This window comes from Mus caroli, unplaced genomic scaffold (assembly GCF_978045245.1).
Source record: "Mus caroli unplaced genomic scaffold, Mus_caroli_1 scaffold_10, whole genome shotgun sequence".
In the NCBI taxonomy this organism is placed as follows: domain Eukaryota; kingdom Metazoa; phylum Chordata; class Mammalia; order Rodentia; family Muridae; genus Mus; species Mus caroli.
Genome location: NW_028227265.1, coordinates 117,721,345 through 117,738,107, shown reverse-complemented (window position 1 = coordinate 117,738,107; position 16,763 = coordinate 117,721,345). Strand labels below are relative to the sequence as shown.

Below are 16,763 nucleotides of genomic sequence, written 5' to 3'. Positions count from 1 at the left end.
TAGCCAATTACTGAGCTCTGGGTTTAATTTTGAGTGAGACCCTGTCTCAAAAAAAATACAGAGGAGATTGACATAAGATGCTCAATGATGAAGCAAAGATCAACTAGCAAAATGTGCACAGTCATTTAAACTCAAGAGCAGCTACCCATCCTGAGGCTCCTGGCAACCCTCCTTTACTTTTAGGTAAGGTAGAATATTTCCCCAAGTTAATGAAAATTAAAGCACACAGTATAACAACTCTTCCATAGCCGTGCAGAATTTCAAAGGACTTCATAGACAGAAACTTCGATTTTCTTTCGTTCCTCAGGGAACTGGTCCAATGGTAAATCTGCATAGGCAGGAAGGCCTTAGCCTTTTTGTGCTCCAGAGATAATAAAAGACCTGAGGATATGTCATTCCAAAGTCTATAGATTTTATTCCTCACAGTTAGGCAGGCATGGTGAATAGTGAGGGCTGCTTCCTTCCTTCAGAACAATGCTCCATTGCTGCATGTTAATGGCAGGAAGTGGCCAGGCAAACCAGTCAAGTGCTACACAGACCTTTTCTATAAAGGCCTTAATTCAGGTTACTGGGCACGGCCTCCATGGCTCAGTTACCATAAAGATCGAAGCTCTTACTGGTATCATTATTTCCAAACCTATAGCTTAGAAAGGAACCCTTTCAAACAATAGCAGAGAACCACATTGCCTGCCTGATTCATCGTGCCTATAGTTTTCTATCTGCCAGTCTCCTGGGGACTCTACCTGAAAGCTCTCTATTCGGCCCGGGCTGCACATCTTGCCAACAGCACAGCAGGAAGACAGATAAGAAGGTCCTTGCTCCTCTATTCGCTGTCATGGTCCCTCCAGCAGAAGGAGGAGGCCCTTCCCTGGAAGGTCTTCAGCTTCCCCAGCCTTGATCTCTTGGATACGTGGAATGCCCGAGACCTATGACATCACCACCAGGAAGTGATCAGGGTTCCTTTTCCTTGTGAGTAAGGGCCATGCTTGTTGTCTGGTCTTCAGAAGGAGAGACGGATGCGAGTTGACTGCACCTAAGAACCTCTCGGCTTCTTTGCACTGCCTGTCCATGTCTGCTACAATCCCAAGACCTTTGAGGTAAGGCATCAGTCAATACTCTTAATGTGAAGGTCAAAGCCCATCATATCTCCTTCCATGAACGGACGTCCTGAAAGGGTGCTGGAGGACTTGATGAACTGCAGGATGTATGCCAGGACAAGCAGATCCAGATGGTCCTTGAAGAACATGGCCCATGGCTCTGCAGTTCTGGGACCCTGAAGAACAGGGCTCAAAGTCTAAACACTCCAGCAGCTCAAGCCCCTCTCTTCCTCTCTTCTCTTTGCATCCATTTCTGTTGTTTCTGTCCCTGAAAGGTCATCACAAGGCAGAGCAAATGGCCACATTCTCCACCGTCTTCCCCAGCTCTTGCTCGTAAGACTTTTGGAGTTTTCTCCCTCAGAACCATGCAAAATCTTCCAAACAGTCCTTCAGTCAACTCAGCCGTGCTCCACTCTATCCCTGGACAGATCCAGTGCCCAGAGAGGGTGTACAGAGTACATCTACTTCAGAGTGTCCGTGGGTCGGCCTTAAGAGAGCTTCATACCTAGTGGGCCAGGACGTAATTCTGGATGCAAGGCCAACAGTACCCCCATGACCCCGAGGACCCAGTGTGGTGTGCCCACCAGGGTTTTTGGGACCCTTTGCTCTTCTTTACTGCTCTCATGGGGACCTGAGAGCACTTTCCCGTTTCTGTGTTCTTCTCCCAAATGCCTCATTAATTCAGTGCCAATTGGCTGTAGTCTGGCCTCATGGGTGTCATCACCCAGGAATCCTTTGCCACGGGAATCTGCTACCTTATGGTCTAACAGGTCAGTGGTTGGGATGATACACTTGGACCAGGCTTCAATTTCCTTTAAACTGAAAATGTTTCATTTGTAATGAAGCTCCAGGTTAATAAAAACAACCAAATCCCTGGCAGCTTCTGTTACTCCTTCATGATCTTCAGGAAAATCTGGAATGTTGCTGAGGCAGGTTGAAGTTGTATGGTGGCTGCTGTCCAGCAGGGCTCTCACTGTCTGAACTGTTCTTTCTTATGAAGGTCAACAGTTTAATTAAGTCTTAACTTTGCATTTTCCCTCATACGTTTTCATATGACCCAAGGAGTCAGACCACACTGTAGTTCCAGATGCTTTTCTTATTTGTGCTTTTGTGGGGACTGTGCGTGGTGTCTGCTTGCTTCTTGACCCAGGGACACCAGTGTTCCTTGGGTTGAAGTTCTTGGTCTTCATTGTCTGCCAACCTTTTTCTGATGGATATAACTCTGCCTTCTGTAGTAGTCATCATGGTTTTGTATAAGTAACCCACTCAGTTTCCAGAGCAGCTATTTTGTTCATTGTTTTTGCTTGCTTTGTAATAATATTATGACTTATAATAATATTATAAGGCTTTCCTAAGAGATGAGGTTTTGCTTAAAGTTTTAGATGCTGTAAGCCCAGCTAGCAATGTGCACGCTCTGGTAAGGGGCCCATGGCAGGTACAGGAGCACATGCAGAAGGAAAGGCTGTTCCTCAGAACAGGAAGTCAGGGTGGTAAAGATTCCATCTAACCATCCTCTGAGGATGGCTAGCCAGAATCTCACAGGAATCTCCAAGAACTTCCCCCAGGTCCAGTCTGCCAGAATCCCATCCTGTGTACCTGCTGTAAGTACAGCCACTCCACAGCAGTTACTCTGTGTGTTGTTCTGTTCTGGTGTATGTGTGTGTGTGTGTGTGTGTGTTTTGAGAAAGGTTTCCTTGTGTAGTCCTGACTGTCCTGGGACTTTGTGTAGATCAGGGTATCCTCAAACTCACAGAGATTCCCCTGCCTCTGAGTGCTGGAACAAAAGGTAAGCACTTTCACACCTATGCATTATTTCTATCTTTAGACTTTTATGTAGCATGTTAGGTTTCCTGTCACTGATGACTTGTCAGTTGGTCCTCTTTTCTGTTATGGTTCTTCTGTGTTGTCGATTTGGTTGACCTTTGCCTAGCATTCTTTTTCTTTGTCACCATGTTTCCTAGTTTGATTTTCCTTGGGAGAGGAAAGTGTTTGTTTCAGTTCATATTTTCAGATTATAGTCCATCATGTAGGGAAGTCAAGGAAGCAGGACCCCAGAACAGCTAGAACACAATCCAAACAGAATTCAAGGAAGCAGGACCCTGGAATAGCTATCACCTCACACATACACTCCAAAGCCGAGACAAGTAAATCCATACATGTTTGCTTGCCTTTGAGCAGCTTGCCTTCCCCACTCTTTTATACAGTTCAGGATTCCCTGCCTAGGGAGTGGTGCTGCCCATAGTGGACTGACCAGGTCTTCCCACATCAGTTAACTTAAGACAACATCATAGACATGTCCACAGGTCAGCCCAGTGTAGACAGTTCCTCACTGAGACAATTAAATCTAACTAGCACATCATGTTAGAATGGAATTCCATATGTTTGTTTTCATCTCCTTCACACATCGGAAGGCTTCTCAAGAGTGTATGTAAGTGACCACACAGTGCATCTCCAGTGTCCTTTAAATTTTACTTGATTTCTTTCAATTTCCCACTCTTTGGAGAACGACTTGAGGACTGGGTTATGGAACCCTCATATTTTTCTATTAGGAAATGTAGTTGAGAAAAAAGGTAGAACAGGAGAGAGCCACAGTGGGCGCATACTCCCCAGGCATCTCAATCCCAAGGACAGACTTTGTCACTCAGAAATCCTAGAAGGAAAAAGATGTATAACCAGCAGGAGGGGCCAAGAGTTGGTGGCAGAGAAACATCTCAGGAACTCACTTTTCCTGGGAATCAATGGCGAGAGGTCTGCTGAGGAAGGACACCCCTGATACCTTTCTGCATGTGCATGTGCCCTCATTCATTCATGGGTCTTCGTTGCCTTCAGATCAAGTTTCCTAGAGCATCATGTTGGCTATAAATCTCTATATAATAAAACCCAAGGCGTTGGCATCTCCTTTAATAAGTGTGGAAGCTCAGCTGTGAGCTTGGTTATGTAAAGTCGCACTTCCCTAAGAGAACTGAGGCTGACCAGGCGATGTGCTGCATACCTTTAATTCCAGTACTGGGAAGGCAGAGGTAATGGGATCTATGTGAGCCCGAGGCCAGCCTGAGATAAAGGCAAGTTCCAGAACAGAAAAGGCTGGCATACTGAGAAACCCTGGCTTAAAAAAAAAAAAAAAAAAAAAAAAGAAAGAAAGAAAGAAAGAAAGAAAAACCCAAGCAACAACAAAGACAAGCAAGCAAAAAGAAATGGAAGGCTTACCCACACAGCTCTGTGCTGGTACTTAAGGAGTTCAGTTTGACTTTGCAAGGTTCTGATTTTTATTAACCTCTTCTTGTTGCTCTTAAAGTAGAATTTCAACACAAATTTAATAAAAGCCTTTTCTTTTCCTTCTTAAAAGTGTGTGTGTGTGTGTGTGTGTGAAGTCAGAAGATAACTTGCAGAAATTAGATCTTTCTTGTAGCAACCTGAGGATTGAACTCAGGCCGTCAGGTTGCAAGTACCTTTACCTCCTCCTCCTCCTGCTGCCGCTGCTGCCGCTGCTGCTGCTGCTGCACCTGCACCTTCCTGCTGTCCCAGTTGCCCTTTCCTCCTTGCCATGTGCAGACCGCTAATTAATCAGAGGTAAGGAGTGTGAGTGCCCCGGTGTCTGCTGAGGTGACAACTGAAGCTGTGCTTTCGCCTCACCTCCTAGCTCAGGCTTGCTTAAACGTGTATTTTGAGGTGATTATGGATTCACATGAAGTTGGAAGAAGGTCACAGACAGGTCATCTGAGCAGTGTCTCCCAGTAGAGCATCACCAGTCAACATCAGGACACCTCAGACAGGGCTCTGACATGTGTCCCATCTGGACCCTTGTACTGTTCTGTCACAGGTGTGACTTCTCTTAGGCCAACTTGAACAAACACGTCTTCACTTTAGACAGGGCACTGATGACAACCAAAGGGATAATCCACCAAGTCAAGTGTGGCCTGGTGAGCGGGTGAGCCCGTTGGGGCTACTTCTCAGAGCATGGAGTGACTCAAAGGCAGCTGCTTCTCTCAAAGCAGCCCAGCATAGGTGATAACTCACCAAATCTGGTGTCTGGCTTTCCTTGCACACGTTGCCGGCAGCTCCACTGGAGTCTCCTGTTGCCTGAAAGCTTCCCCGTTTACTCAGATTTTTGCGTGTATAGTTATATTAATTAGGGTTTTACTGCTATGAACAGACACCATGACCAAGGCAAGTCTTATTAAAAAACAACATTTAACTGGGGCTGGCTTACAGGTTCAGAGGTTCAGTCCTTTATCACCAACGTGGGAGCATGGCAGCATCCAGGCAGCCATGGTGCAGGAGGAGCTGAGAGTTCTACGTCTTCATCCAAAGGCTGCTAGTGGAAGACCAGGCAACTAGGGTGAGGGTCTTAAGCCCACATCCACAGTGACACACCTATTCCAACTAGGTCACACCTATTCTAACAAGGCCACACCTCCAAATGGTGTCACTCCAAGCATATACAAACCATCACATTAGTCTTGGGGTGGAAGTTGGGGTTGTAAATCTTAAAGTCCTGTGAACCTCCAGAGTCTTAAGAGTTCTGTTGAAGCCGGGTGTGGTGGCGCACGCCTTTAATCCCAGCACTCGGGAGGCAGAGGCAGGTGGATTTCTGAGTTCGAGGCCAGCCTGGTCTACAAAGTGAGTGCCAGGACAGCCAGGGCTATACGGAGAAACCCTGTTTCGAAAAACCAAAAAAAAAAAAAAAAAAAAAAAACAGTTCTGTTGAGCTTCTAATAGAGTCTGTTTGTGGGTGACTTTCAGAGCCTCTGTTCTTTAGTGACCCATGTGTCTGTCATGGCCTTCACCCTGGAGACCACTGGAGATCACATGTATTTATTACTGTCACATGTCATATTCTGCAAATTTCCTCAGTGGTTTTTAGTTTCCCATCACTTGGGGTTAGAATAATCTCATGTGTGTCCACACAGTTCTGCTGAGAGTGACATCCTCTACAAAGGACTCAGGCCCGCTCTGGCTTTGTCTTTTATTACCGGGTCCTTCATCTGGCCTTCAGCTCCATCGGGTCCCTCTCTACTTTCCACAAGATGTTGCTGCTGTGGCTTCAGTCAACAACTAAATGTGTTTGCTCATGACCTGTCTGCTCCTCTGCCTGCCATGAAACCGCAGGGAAAGGCATGCTGTGGTGACACTGCCAGGAACTACTCAAGAGCGAGCCAAGTTGGTGATGAGGTGCAACACCTGCCAGACTATTAGACACGCTCACGGGGGAGCATCATTTTCCTGCCCCGATGGATTCAGGATCTTCATAAACAGAAGGTTCATGACTAAATTTAACTTTTAAGCTATTAGCTGGGAATGATGCACAGGACAGAAAATTTAAGGGATCCGTTAAGCAAATGATGATGGAACGCTTGGGCCAAGATCAACCCTTAAAGTCTTCACTCCCAGACCACAGAAAGTCCCATTGCCGTGCTCTTTTCTTCTTTAAGATGTGCTTGGAAGCAAAAGGCAGGGGGGAAACACTTTAAAGTTCAAGGGTTTTTTGTTTAAACTTTTGCTTTATATGACAATAAACCTATAAGTCCTGCTTTCTATCCAAGTAGCCTCACTTCTGTTGTTCATTCCAAACATCTGGTAATATTTGGGAGGAAAAATACTTCCTTTGATTGTGACTTGACCTGTGTTCTGTGTGCTTCAGTTGTTTCTACAGGGGCAAATCCCTGGCCAGCTCAGCTTGTGTTCCTGGCTGAGTGTGTAGTTGTGCCCCATGGAGCCCCTCCGAGGGTGTGTTCTCTGAACCAGAATGCCCGTGTGAGTGCATTTATTGTAGGGTGTTTCTCTGTCCCTCACTCTTTCATCTCTCCTGTCTACTGGGCACTCACGGCTGGGAAGTCTCGGTCCCCTTGGAGGCCCTGTCTCACATGTCTGCTTCCTCTGCTCTCTCTGCCTCCCTGCCATGGATGCTGTCCTGGCTATTCTTATGTCAACTTGACACAAGCAAGAGTCATCTGAAAGGAAGTGACCTTAGTGGTACCAGGAGTGGGGTGTTTATGTGACAGACCTGAGTACATTGTTTGGGGGAGGACTTTGGAACTTTGGGCTAGAAAAGGCATGAATGTTGAGAGCTCAGTAGCTGTTCTGTGGGAGCTTGGAAGATAAGACTTGTGAGAGCAGTGCAGGTGATGGAGACCTGGGTTGTGATGTTTTAGAGGGAAGCAAAGACTCTCATGGGCCGTTGGTGTGTAGAATCTGTGCTGTCTGGTCAGTTGAAGCTGAAGAATCATCAGCTGTGATTGACAAAAGACCAGAACTAATAAAGAAAAACCTTTGCATTGCTGGGACAATGGATGCTGGTCAGCTGAGGCTGAAGAATCAGCCTTAAGAAGAGACCAGCGTCACCGGGATGATTTCTGGGAAGCGTTTCCTCAGGGTCAGCACACAGAAGCTGCTGTGTTCCAGAGTCTGCCAACATTGTACCTCGTACTGTCAGCTGGCCATGGTAGTGTAAGAGTCACGCAGGTGGTGCTGGTTTTGAAAGTGTGAAGGAGTTATGGAGAGCAGCTGAGGCTTGGCACTGTGTGGAAAGTCTAGAGTCCCTGAGGAGAGCCCAGGAGAGGCTGTTGGTAAAAGTGCAGCCCAGTTGCAGTAGACGACTCCAGCATTTTTGGAGATTGCAGTATTATGGGATGATCACCAAGAACAGCAGCAATGGTGGAGTGGAGCCAGCCTGAGCTTAGAAGACAAGCTGTGTGCTGCATAGGGCAGAGATGGAGAGGTGACCCGGGCTCTTCGGAGGAGCCCAGAAGATCATGAGCGGATCCCAGATGGTGACTACTGAGTTGTTTACACTTTTGGAGTTTGCTTTTGCTTTTGTAACTGTGCCCTGGTTCTTCCCTTTTGAAACAAGAAAATATATAATGTATTTTTTATTTTACAGGAGCCAACAGTTGGGAAACTGAATTTTAAAAGAGATTTTTAGGTTTTAAAAGAGACTTTGTATTTTAAAAAAAGACTAAATTTAAAGGTGTTTGAATTTCTAAAGACTGTGGGACTTTAAGTTTGTAAAAATGTTTTATGTTGTGATATCGATATTAATTTGCCATCTTGGAGATAAACAAGAAAGGAAGATGTGTGGTGTGTCAAGATGACAAGGGGTCAGTTTTTCTGACTAGTTTTATGTCAACTTGACATGAGCTAGAGTCCTCTGAAAGGAGGGAATCTCAATTGAGAAAATACTTCCATAAGATCCAGCTATAGGAAATTTTCTTAATTATTGATTGATGGAAGAGGCCCAGCTCATGGTGGGTGGTGCCAATCCCTAGGCTGGAAGTCCTGGATTCTATAAGAAGGCAGGTAAGCAAGCCTTAGTAAGCAGCATTTCAATTAGCATCTGCCTCCAGGTTCCTGCCCTGTTTGAGTTCCTGTCCAGACTTCCCTTAGAGATGGACTGTTACCTGGAAGTATAAGATGAAATAAACCCCTTTCCTCCCCAGGTTGCTTTGGTTATGGTGTTTCATTCCAACAACAGTAACCCTAACTAAGGCAAATACTGAGCTCATGAAGGACCTGCTGTCCAGTCAGCGTGGTGACCAGTGTCCCATCTGTGTGCCTGTCCTGCTCCTGACAATGTCTGTCGTGGCTGGAATGAGACCCAGCAGGATTCAGAGGCCAACATGGAATGGTGAGCAGAACTGGAGAGAAGAGGCAGCCCTGCCAGAGGTACAGCCTAAAGCTTAGCTAGCCAGGTATGTCTCTTCTCAGAGATCTATATATAGCTTAACTCTATGACTAGCTTTCACATTCCTGCCTATAAGATGGTGGGAATTCCTGCGTCTCTAGACTTAATGTGTTCCCAATCACCAGACTCATATATTGAATCCTCATCTCTCCAAACACACCCCCATGTAGCAGTTCTTGGAATCGGGCTTTCAAGAGCAGTTAAGGCTGAGGGAATCTTAATTTCTAGGATTGGCGCTCTTAGAGGCAGAGGAAGCCTGTCTTTCTTACCTGTTCCTCCACATTCCCACCGTAACGGGGGACCTAGGAGAATGTAACAGGTCCACGACTGTCTGCAAGCCACGAGGAGGCCCCTGTCAGGAGCTGATCCCTGGGACTGTAGCCTTGGATGTCTCCAAAGTGAGAAAGTGTCTGTTTATGCCCCAGGTTATCCTACTTTGCCTCCCTCCCTCCTTCTCTTTTCTCAAGGGCAAGGCACGAGCCCAGGGCTGTGTGTAGGCTCTGAAACCGCTCTGACCATTGACTTCAGGTCAATGACCAGGGCTTCAGCCCTGACTGTAGTACTTTCTTGGTTTTGCTTTCCCTTCCTTCCTCCTTTCTCCTCCTCTCTGATGATTCACATGTGTGTCTGCCCCAGGGAGCACCCTTTGACATGGAGTGATGTGCAGTCACATACCTGGGCGGTCTGCACATAGCATTAACTGTCATGGCCTTAATATTCTCCACTTTATCCATCAATGGGTGACAGCACCCACACCAAGAAGTACTGAGAAGGGCAGCAGATGTCCCTGTCCACCAAAAGGTGGCTTCAAGTGAGTTTTCACTCAGGACCCTTTAGAAACTACAAACACTCAGGAGGCAGAGGCAGGCAGATCTCTGTGAGTTGGAGGCCAGCCAAGTCCTCAAAACCCCACAACTCTTAAGATTTAACCTTTGTTAAATGAATAAACTTTGGACTATGAATATTCAAGTTTTATATAGAAGCTGACACTGAAGTAGAAACATCTTGAGCATAGATGTTTATTTCTTGGAGTGTCACAGTGACAAGTGTTGCCCATTAACAGATCCTGGGTTATCTCGAAATTCATGACCTTCTGAGATCAGAGTCTTAGGGAAGATAAAGGACAAATCCTGTAGAGTGAATTTTACTTGTTTGAGTTATTTATCCGATCATTAGGGCCTGCTATGAACTGTTTGAAAATTTCAGCCTGGCCCTACACACTTTGAAGTGCTGTCTCTGCATTTAAGAATCTTAGTTTTCATATTCATCTCAGGGACAAGACCACAATAATACATAACCCAGGATGGAGCAGGAGTGTCCAGTTCAAGCCTGTGAGCCAAATGGGGCAGGATAGCTATGAACACAGTCCAACACACAGGCATCTGCACACTTAAAACATTTTGAGATTTCTTCTTCTTCTTCTTCTTCTTCTTCTTCTTCTTCTTCTTCTTCTTCTTCTCCTTCTTCTCCTTCTCCTCCTCCTCCTCTCCCCTCCTCCTCCTCTTACTCCTCCTCCTCCTCCTCCTTCTTTATTGGTGACTTTGGTGTTCTCAAACATGAAATTTGTAGATGATGTCATGTCACAATGTCACTAAAATAGCCTCTAGATTATTGGACAACTCTACTATGTGGTCCAAAGACAAAAGACAGCACACTCCTATCCCTAGACCCTGATTTAGGGCTTTTGTGTGTGTCTGCACTGTTTTCTCTCTTCAGGAACCCACCTAGCTGCTTTAGAATCTCATGTCAGACCTTAGCCTCCCCCTCTCCCAAGGGATGTCTGATTATGTCCTGCCTTCAAAGATTCCTGTCAGGTCCACTCTGCTGCAATCCTCTTTCCCCCTGAAGCGCCCCCTTTCCATCCTCTGAACCCGGCCTTCTCTTTAGTTCTGAAAGGCCACTTGCCATCTGTGTTCACTTTGGGTTCGGTCTCTCTCCTCAAGAGATGCTGTGATGATGGTGACCTCGGTTGAAGGCCCCTCTCCCTGGTTCACAATATTCAACAAGAATCCCTGGACAGCTTACTGTTTCAACAGCAGCCTCGGGCAAGCTGTTGAAGGTTTGCCTTTGGGAACAAAGCCGGCTTTCTGCCTGGCCATAGGGTTGTGTGAGGATCTGGTAGCAAATGGGGTCAGTGCAAGCAGGGTTGCCGTTGGCAGGGAGCCCCTTTGGTTTTGGTTGGTCTGGGGATGGAAGCTTCGGGGTGTTATGCCCTGGCAGCTCTGAGCGCATTGTTACAGAAGTTCTTAAGAGTTTGGCTTTGGGCTGGAGAGATGGCTCAGTGGGTAAGAGCACCCGACTGTTCTTCTGAAGGTACAGAGTTCAAATCCCAGCAACCACATGATGGCTCACAACCATCTGTAACAAGATCTGACTCCCTCTTCTGGAGTGTCTGAAGACAGCTACAGTGTACTTACATACATATAAATAAATCTTAAAAAAAAAAAGAGTTTGGCTTCCAGGTTGGTTACTGTAGATAAGATACAGGTCTCCTACAGGCGTGGCTACAGATTTATGAAAAAGTCGATTTGACTGTATGGTCTGGCTTTGTGTGTTGTTCCTTCTCATGGATTAAGACACACATCCATGAAGCTAAGCTGGGTCATGAGATTCACGTTTGATATCTCATAGGGTTTTACCTGAACTAAATAGCCACGTTCCCAGAAATAGCTGTGAGAGCACAGCAGCTGTCCCTATTTAAAGATTTCCCCTCCTGCAGCTGCCCGGAAGACTGAGTTGGCTCCATTGTGTTGCTGTCCACCCAACTGGTGGCTCAGAGCGGGTGGGGGAGGGTGGGCTGGCCAGGATTAACACTGCGGGCACTCCTTGCTCATAGCTCATTTTTATAGTCTCAGTCACAGAAATGGGAAGGCAGTCAGCTGATTTATTTATTTATTTATTTCAACTCTTTGCAAATTGTTCTTTGAAAATTTCTTCTGAGGCCAAGACATGGTAATTTTACTTGATGCCTGACTCTAGGCCTATAGGTCTGGTTCCAGGAGTTCAGGCACATGCAGACATACACTGACACACAGACACACACACACACAGACACACACACACACACCACAAAACCTTTAAAAAACTTTTGTGTGGGGAACCTAAGAGCAGGCTCCCTGGGCTCCCAGGTCTTCTCCTCCAGACTCCAGTGCCACCCTCCTGAGTCCCTTGGGCTTTAGGTCCCACCTTCCCCACACCCCGCCTTGAGAAACCCCCACTTCCATATCCTTGTTGCTGAGAAACATAGTCTTGTGCTGACAGTGTTTGGTGGCATCTTCAGATGAACCTGGGGGTGCTGGGATCGATGCCTCCAGATAGTTATCAAGAACATTTTACCTTTTTGTCTTTGGTCCTTGCCACAGGAAAATTCAGCAGATTCAACGCCTAGTCAGACTCCATTAGATCTTAACCCCAGCCTTTGAAGGTTTCTAAAGTACCTTGAATGTGGCTTCTGGAGAATGGAGCCCTTGTGTAGACGTTGTGCCTTGCACATGGAGTCCGGCCCTTGCTCGAGTGTACACACACACAGACACGCACACACACCAGCGCTGATTTTACTAGAAAGCACAGCTCACTTGAATAAAGTAATTGGTTTTGACATCTGAGAGCTACAGCATCAGAAACTCTAGAACAAACCATTGAGTAAACCAGGTGAGTTAAAATCAGTCATCTTAGATGGTAAATTACTCCCCCCTTAATTATATGGATGTTTTGTTTGCATTTATATCTGTGCATTATATGTGTGCAGTAACCTCTGAGGCAGAAGAGGGCATTAGATTCTCTGGAACTGGAGTGACAGATGGTTGTGAGCTACCATACGGTGCTGGGAATCCAACCTAGGCCCCTGGAAGAGCAGACAGCACTCTTAACTGCTGAGCCGCCTCTCTAACCCAGATAGAAAGTTAACTTTTTAAAAGGTTCATACATCTGAGCTAACTCCTTTACTACCCAATTTTAATTTATCTCAGCTAACATTCTTTACTATTGCTCCAGCGGGTGTCATCTCTGACTCAGCCCTGCTCTCCCGGAACAGCTTCATACCACAGCCATGGCTGCCCAGCCTGAGTCCATACTCCACGTGACTAACCAGCATCCACGCAGCTCTGTGTGCAGTGAAGCCCTTGTTGGCCTCGTGATAGGGTGGCAAGCTCTCCTTTGCTGGTCTAGTTATGGCTCACCCTCTCTCCCCCACCCTCCCTCCCTCCCTCCCTCCCTCCCTCCCTCCCTTTCTTCTTTCCTTCTTTCCTTTTTCTTTATTCAAGACAGGGTCTTACATAGCCCAGACTGGTTTCAAACTTACTATATTGTTGAGACTGATCTTGCTTCTACCTCTCCATTTTGGGGATTGTAGATGACACCACCATGTGCAGCACCCCCCCCCCTTTCTGGCCTTTCCGTAGGGACTTTGGTGACAGAAACAGAAACTTCTGTCAGCAGGAGACTGGCAGCCACCCCCGGCCTGGCTGTAGGATGTGAACCCAGGCCCTCTGGCAGCAGCATGGGCTCAGCTGTCCCTAGTCCTGACCTGAACCCGTGGGGACATCCTGCCACCTGTTGTCATATCTTAAAGCTGTGGCTGTGCCAGAGACAACAGCAGCTGGTACCAAAGTCAGGGGAGAACACTGGGCTGTCCAAAGGCCTGTGCACTCCATCTTCTTGAACTTCTTTTTACAATTAATGTGCCCAGTACTGGGCGCCACCATGTCTACATGACATTTTCACATACATATACCATGTATTGTTCTTATTTCCCGTCTCCTGTGGCAGCTCTTTACTTTGTGTAAACCAATGACCCCGGGCCTTCCAAGCCTCACTGGGGCTGAGGCACCTCCTAGGCACTTGTGCTGCAGAGAATGAGGGCCCCCAAGCTCTTCTCAGTTACCCCACTCTGTAGTCTCGGGCTGGGCATTGCCAGCTTCCCCTTGCTGGGTTGCCTCCTATTCTATTCATTAGTCTCTACCCACAACCTACGGGATGGCTGTTGGGGATTCCTAGGCTTCTCTCTCTTCCAAGTCCAACCTTAGGTGCACACAGGAATCTGATGAAGTTAGGAAGGTACCATCCCTGCTGGATCCAGCTTGAGAGCAGAGCTTGAGATAAGCAGTTCTCACTTCATGATAAGACCACTTCATAAGGCCTGATGGCCTCAGCCTAACAAGGCAGGCACATTAAGACAACAACTTCAACCCTAACACTTGGCCTCCCTTTTCCAATGTATCAGGAGGGAACAATCTTGCCATTCAGGTCTTATCTTTCTTAACAGAACCCAGACTATCCCTACATTTTACACCCTGTCTATTTAAAGCTTATCAGATAAAGGACATTGCAGGCAAGCTTGGCTGTGAGCAGTGTTCTAGTCTGAATCTCCATTTGGGTCTGGGGGGTGGTAGTGGTGGCTAAGCAGAGCTTGGTGTGTGTGTGTGTGTGTGTGTGTGTGTGTGTGTGTGTGTGTGTGTGGTATGGCCAGAGAGCAGAAATTTGCAGAGTCTAGGTTCTCTGTTCCTTGGCAGCTGGTACTACTTTGGCTTGAAGCACCTTTGGACCATCAGATTTTATTTATTTATCTTTTGCACTGAAATTCTACATTTAATTATTTTTTCAAAGACTTAAGGCAGATTCCTCACAGTTTCCATGTGTGAACATAGCCAGCATGATCCAAACTCAACTATCCATTTCTTGTATCTTTCAATATCTACAGCTGATACTGATTTAGAAATCTTTTTTTTTTTTTTGGTTTTTCAAGACAGGGTTTCTCTGTATAGCCCTGGAACTCACTCTGTAGACCAGGGTGGCCTCAAACTCAGAAATCCGCCTGCCTCTGCCTCCCAAGTGCTGGGATTAAAGGCGTGCGCCACCACGCCCGGCTGATTTAGAAATCTTAAAAGCCATTTCAAAATGAAGGAGGACCATGGTGATAGGCACATGCATTGCTTCTCTTGAAAGGTTCCAGATTTCTTCTGGGGTTAGACCCTCAATACGTTGTCTCAAGGCCATCAAGGATGTGTCCCTGCATACATTGGTAATGTCTGCACCCAAGTAGCCTTCTGTGTTTTCTGCTATGCTCACAAGGTTAACACCATCAGCCAATTCCAGCTCTCATGGACTTATTCTTAACAGTTCTTCCCTGCCTTTTGCTGATGGTAATGGAATATAGATTCTTTTCTCCAGACGATGTCTTACAGCCTCATCTATGTCCCATGGGACATTAGTAGCCTCCAGAACCAGAACCATTTAGAAGGGTCATCATTTTCTGAGGCACCTCCAACACCGTCCATTTGAACCAGCAGCTCAGCTTTCATCCTTTGGCTGGCTTCATGCTCTTCAGAAGTTCCTTGGCTGCTGCAAATGGAATCTACCTCATCAATAAATATGGTAGCTGAGGAGTAAAACCCAGCCATTTTAAACAGAAGACGGACAAGCTTCTCAGACTCTCCTCTGTTTTTGGAAGTCAGAATTGACGAAAAGACATTGAAGAATGTTGTCTTGCATTCTGTGGCAACTTCTTTAGCAAGAAGGGTCTTCCAGTGCCAGGTGGGCCAACCATCAGCATACCTTTCCATGGTTCCTAATGCCCTTAAAGAATTCTGGCATTCACATTGGTAACACCACTGCTTCCTGAAGCAACTTTTTGGCTTCTACTAAATCAGCAATATCATACCACTGAACATTGGGATTCTGAGAAATTATATCTTTCCAAAGCTTCTACTAAGTCCTTGTCAGATCCAGTGCTATCAGGCTTATTTGCCTCTGGTTTTGTAAAGGCAGCAGGTAATTTGTTCTTTTCCTCTCTTCCCTTATTCTGTTCTTTCTTTTCACGACTACAAACAGCTTTCCCTCTGTCATTGTGAAGATTCTGTTTAGATGGCCGATGATGATGACTGTGCCTGTCTGGTTACTGTGTGGCTTAGGGTCAGCTGTGCTGAGAAGACTCCTAGGTCCTGGTGAGAGTCTTTTCTCAACAGGTACAGGCAAGGACCAGACTTCTCCTTCAGCAGCTGGAAGTTCATGCTGTGCAGCTTGCAAAAAAGTGCTGTCCAGTTTAAAGCTCTTGAGTGTTTTCATGATATCCTTAACATGCTTAGCTTCCACATTTATTTCCTGCCAAACCTGTTGCCATTTCTGATGGAGGCGTGTATCTTTGACTGAGTACAGGTACTTGTTCATTTGGCCAAGAACTCCCTGATAGTAGACCATTGCCAAGTCATAGTCTCCCAGCGGTGCATATTCATGAGCCAATTTTACATTCTCAACGATCATTTCAAGACTCATGGTCACATGTAAGCTGGCACAGCCCAGGCTCTCCTCTGTAGTTCTCAGTTGCTACCAAGTTCCAGATTTTATTTTTATAGCACACTCAACCTGTGTTCCCCCCAAAGCTTCCTCCAACCCCCACCCCACTGAAATCCCGTCATCTGAGTCATGGGAAGACAGTTGTGGCCTCTACTCACAGTGGACTCCCTGATGGAGAGATGGTTGCTGAGCCCAGGCGATGCTGTAGGACAGTGGCTCTGAGGCTGTGCCTGGCTCTGGGACTCTTTATAAAGCAGTAATTTGTTCCACTCAGAGAGTAAATGCAGAAGGCAGGACTCTGCACCTTGTTTGTAGGAGCAAGCAGCCACCCTCTGTCCTGCACAAACCACGAGGCACAGCTGAGACCTGACTTATTTACACACACACAAAGTATGGCCACTCATAGGCTTACGCTAAGTGTGCAAACATGGAAATGCCAAAACCGTTTCCGGAAACCAGGCAAACGAATGCCTCACCCCAGCAGCATGCAGTGGCTTATCATCCAGGGCCACATAAAATGAGGGACTCATGCCACCAAACCCTAACCCTCACCCAGTACTTGTCATCAGACATTCACGTACATCCAACATAGAATTCATACGTGGAACTTATAACCCCATGATCCTGCCTTCGTGCCATGCATGGCTCACCTAAAACCCAGTTTACCCAGCTCCAGCTGTGTCCTTGAACCAGCT

General features: G+C 46.5%; 1 protein-coding gene and 1 pseudogene across 3 annotated transcripts in view; both read right to left on the bottom strand.

Moving 5' to 3' along the window:
• The window catches only part of LOC147002541 (uncharacterized), a 30,368-nt gene extending 29,482 nt beyond the window's left edge, over nt 1–886 (bottom strand). For all 3 annotated transcript variants that reach the window (XM_085844367.1, XM_085844369.1, XM_085844368.1), the window contains exon 1: nt 744–886. In XM_085844367.1, coding sequence (XP_085700493.1) covers nt 744–837 — 94 coding nt within the window. In that variant the 5' untranslated portion in view covers nt 838–886. The remainder of the gene's footprint in view (nt 1–743) is intronic.
• Nucleotides 887–14,835: 13,949 nt separating this feature from the next.
• LOC147002540 (katanin p60 ATPase-containing subunit A1-like) lies at nt 14,836–16,047 on the bottom strand (annotated as a pseudogene).
• Between the last annotated feature and the right edge of the window lie 716 nt (nt 16,048–16,763).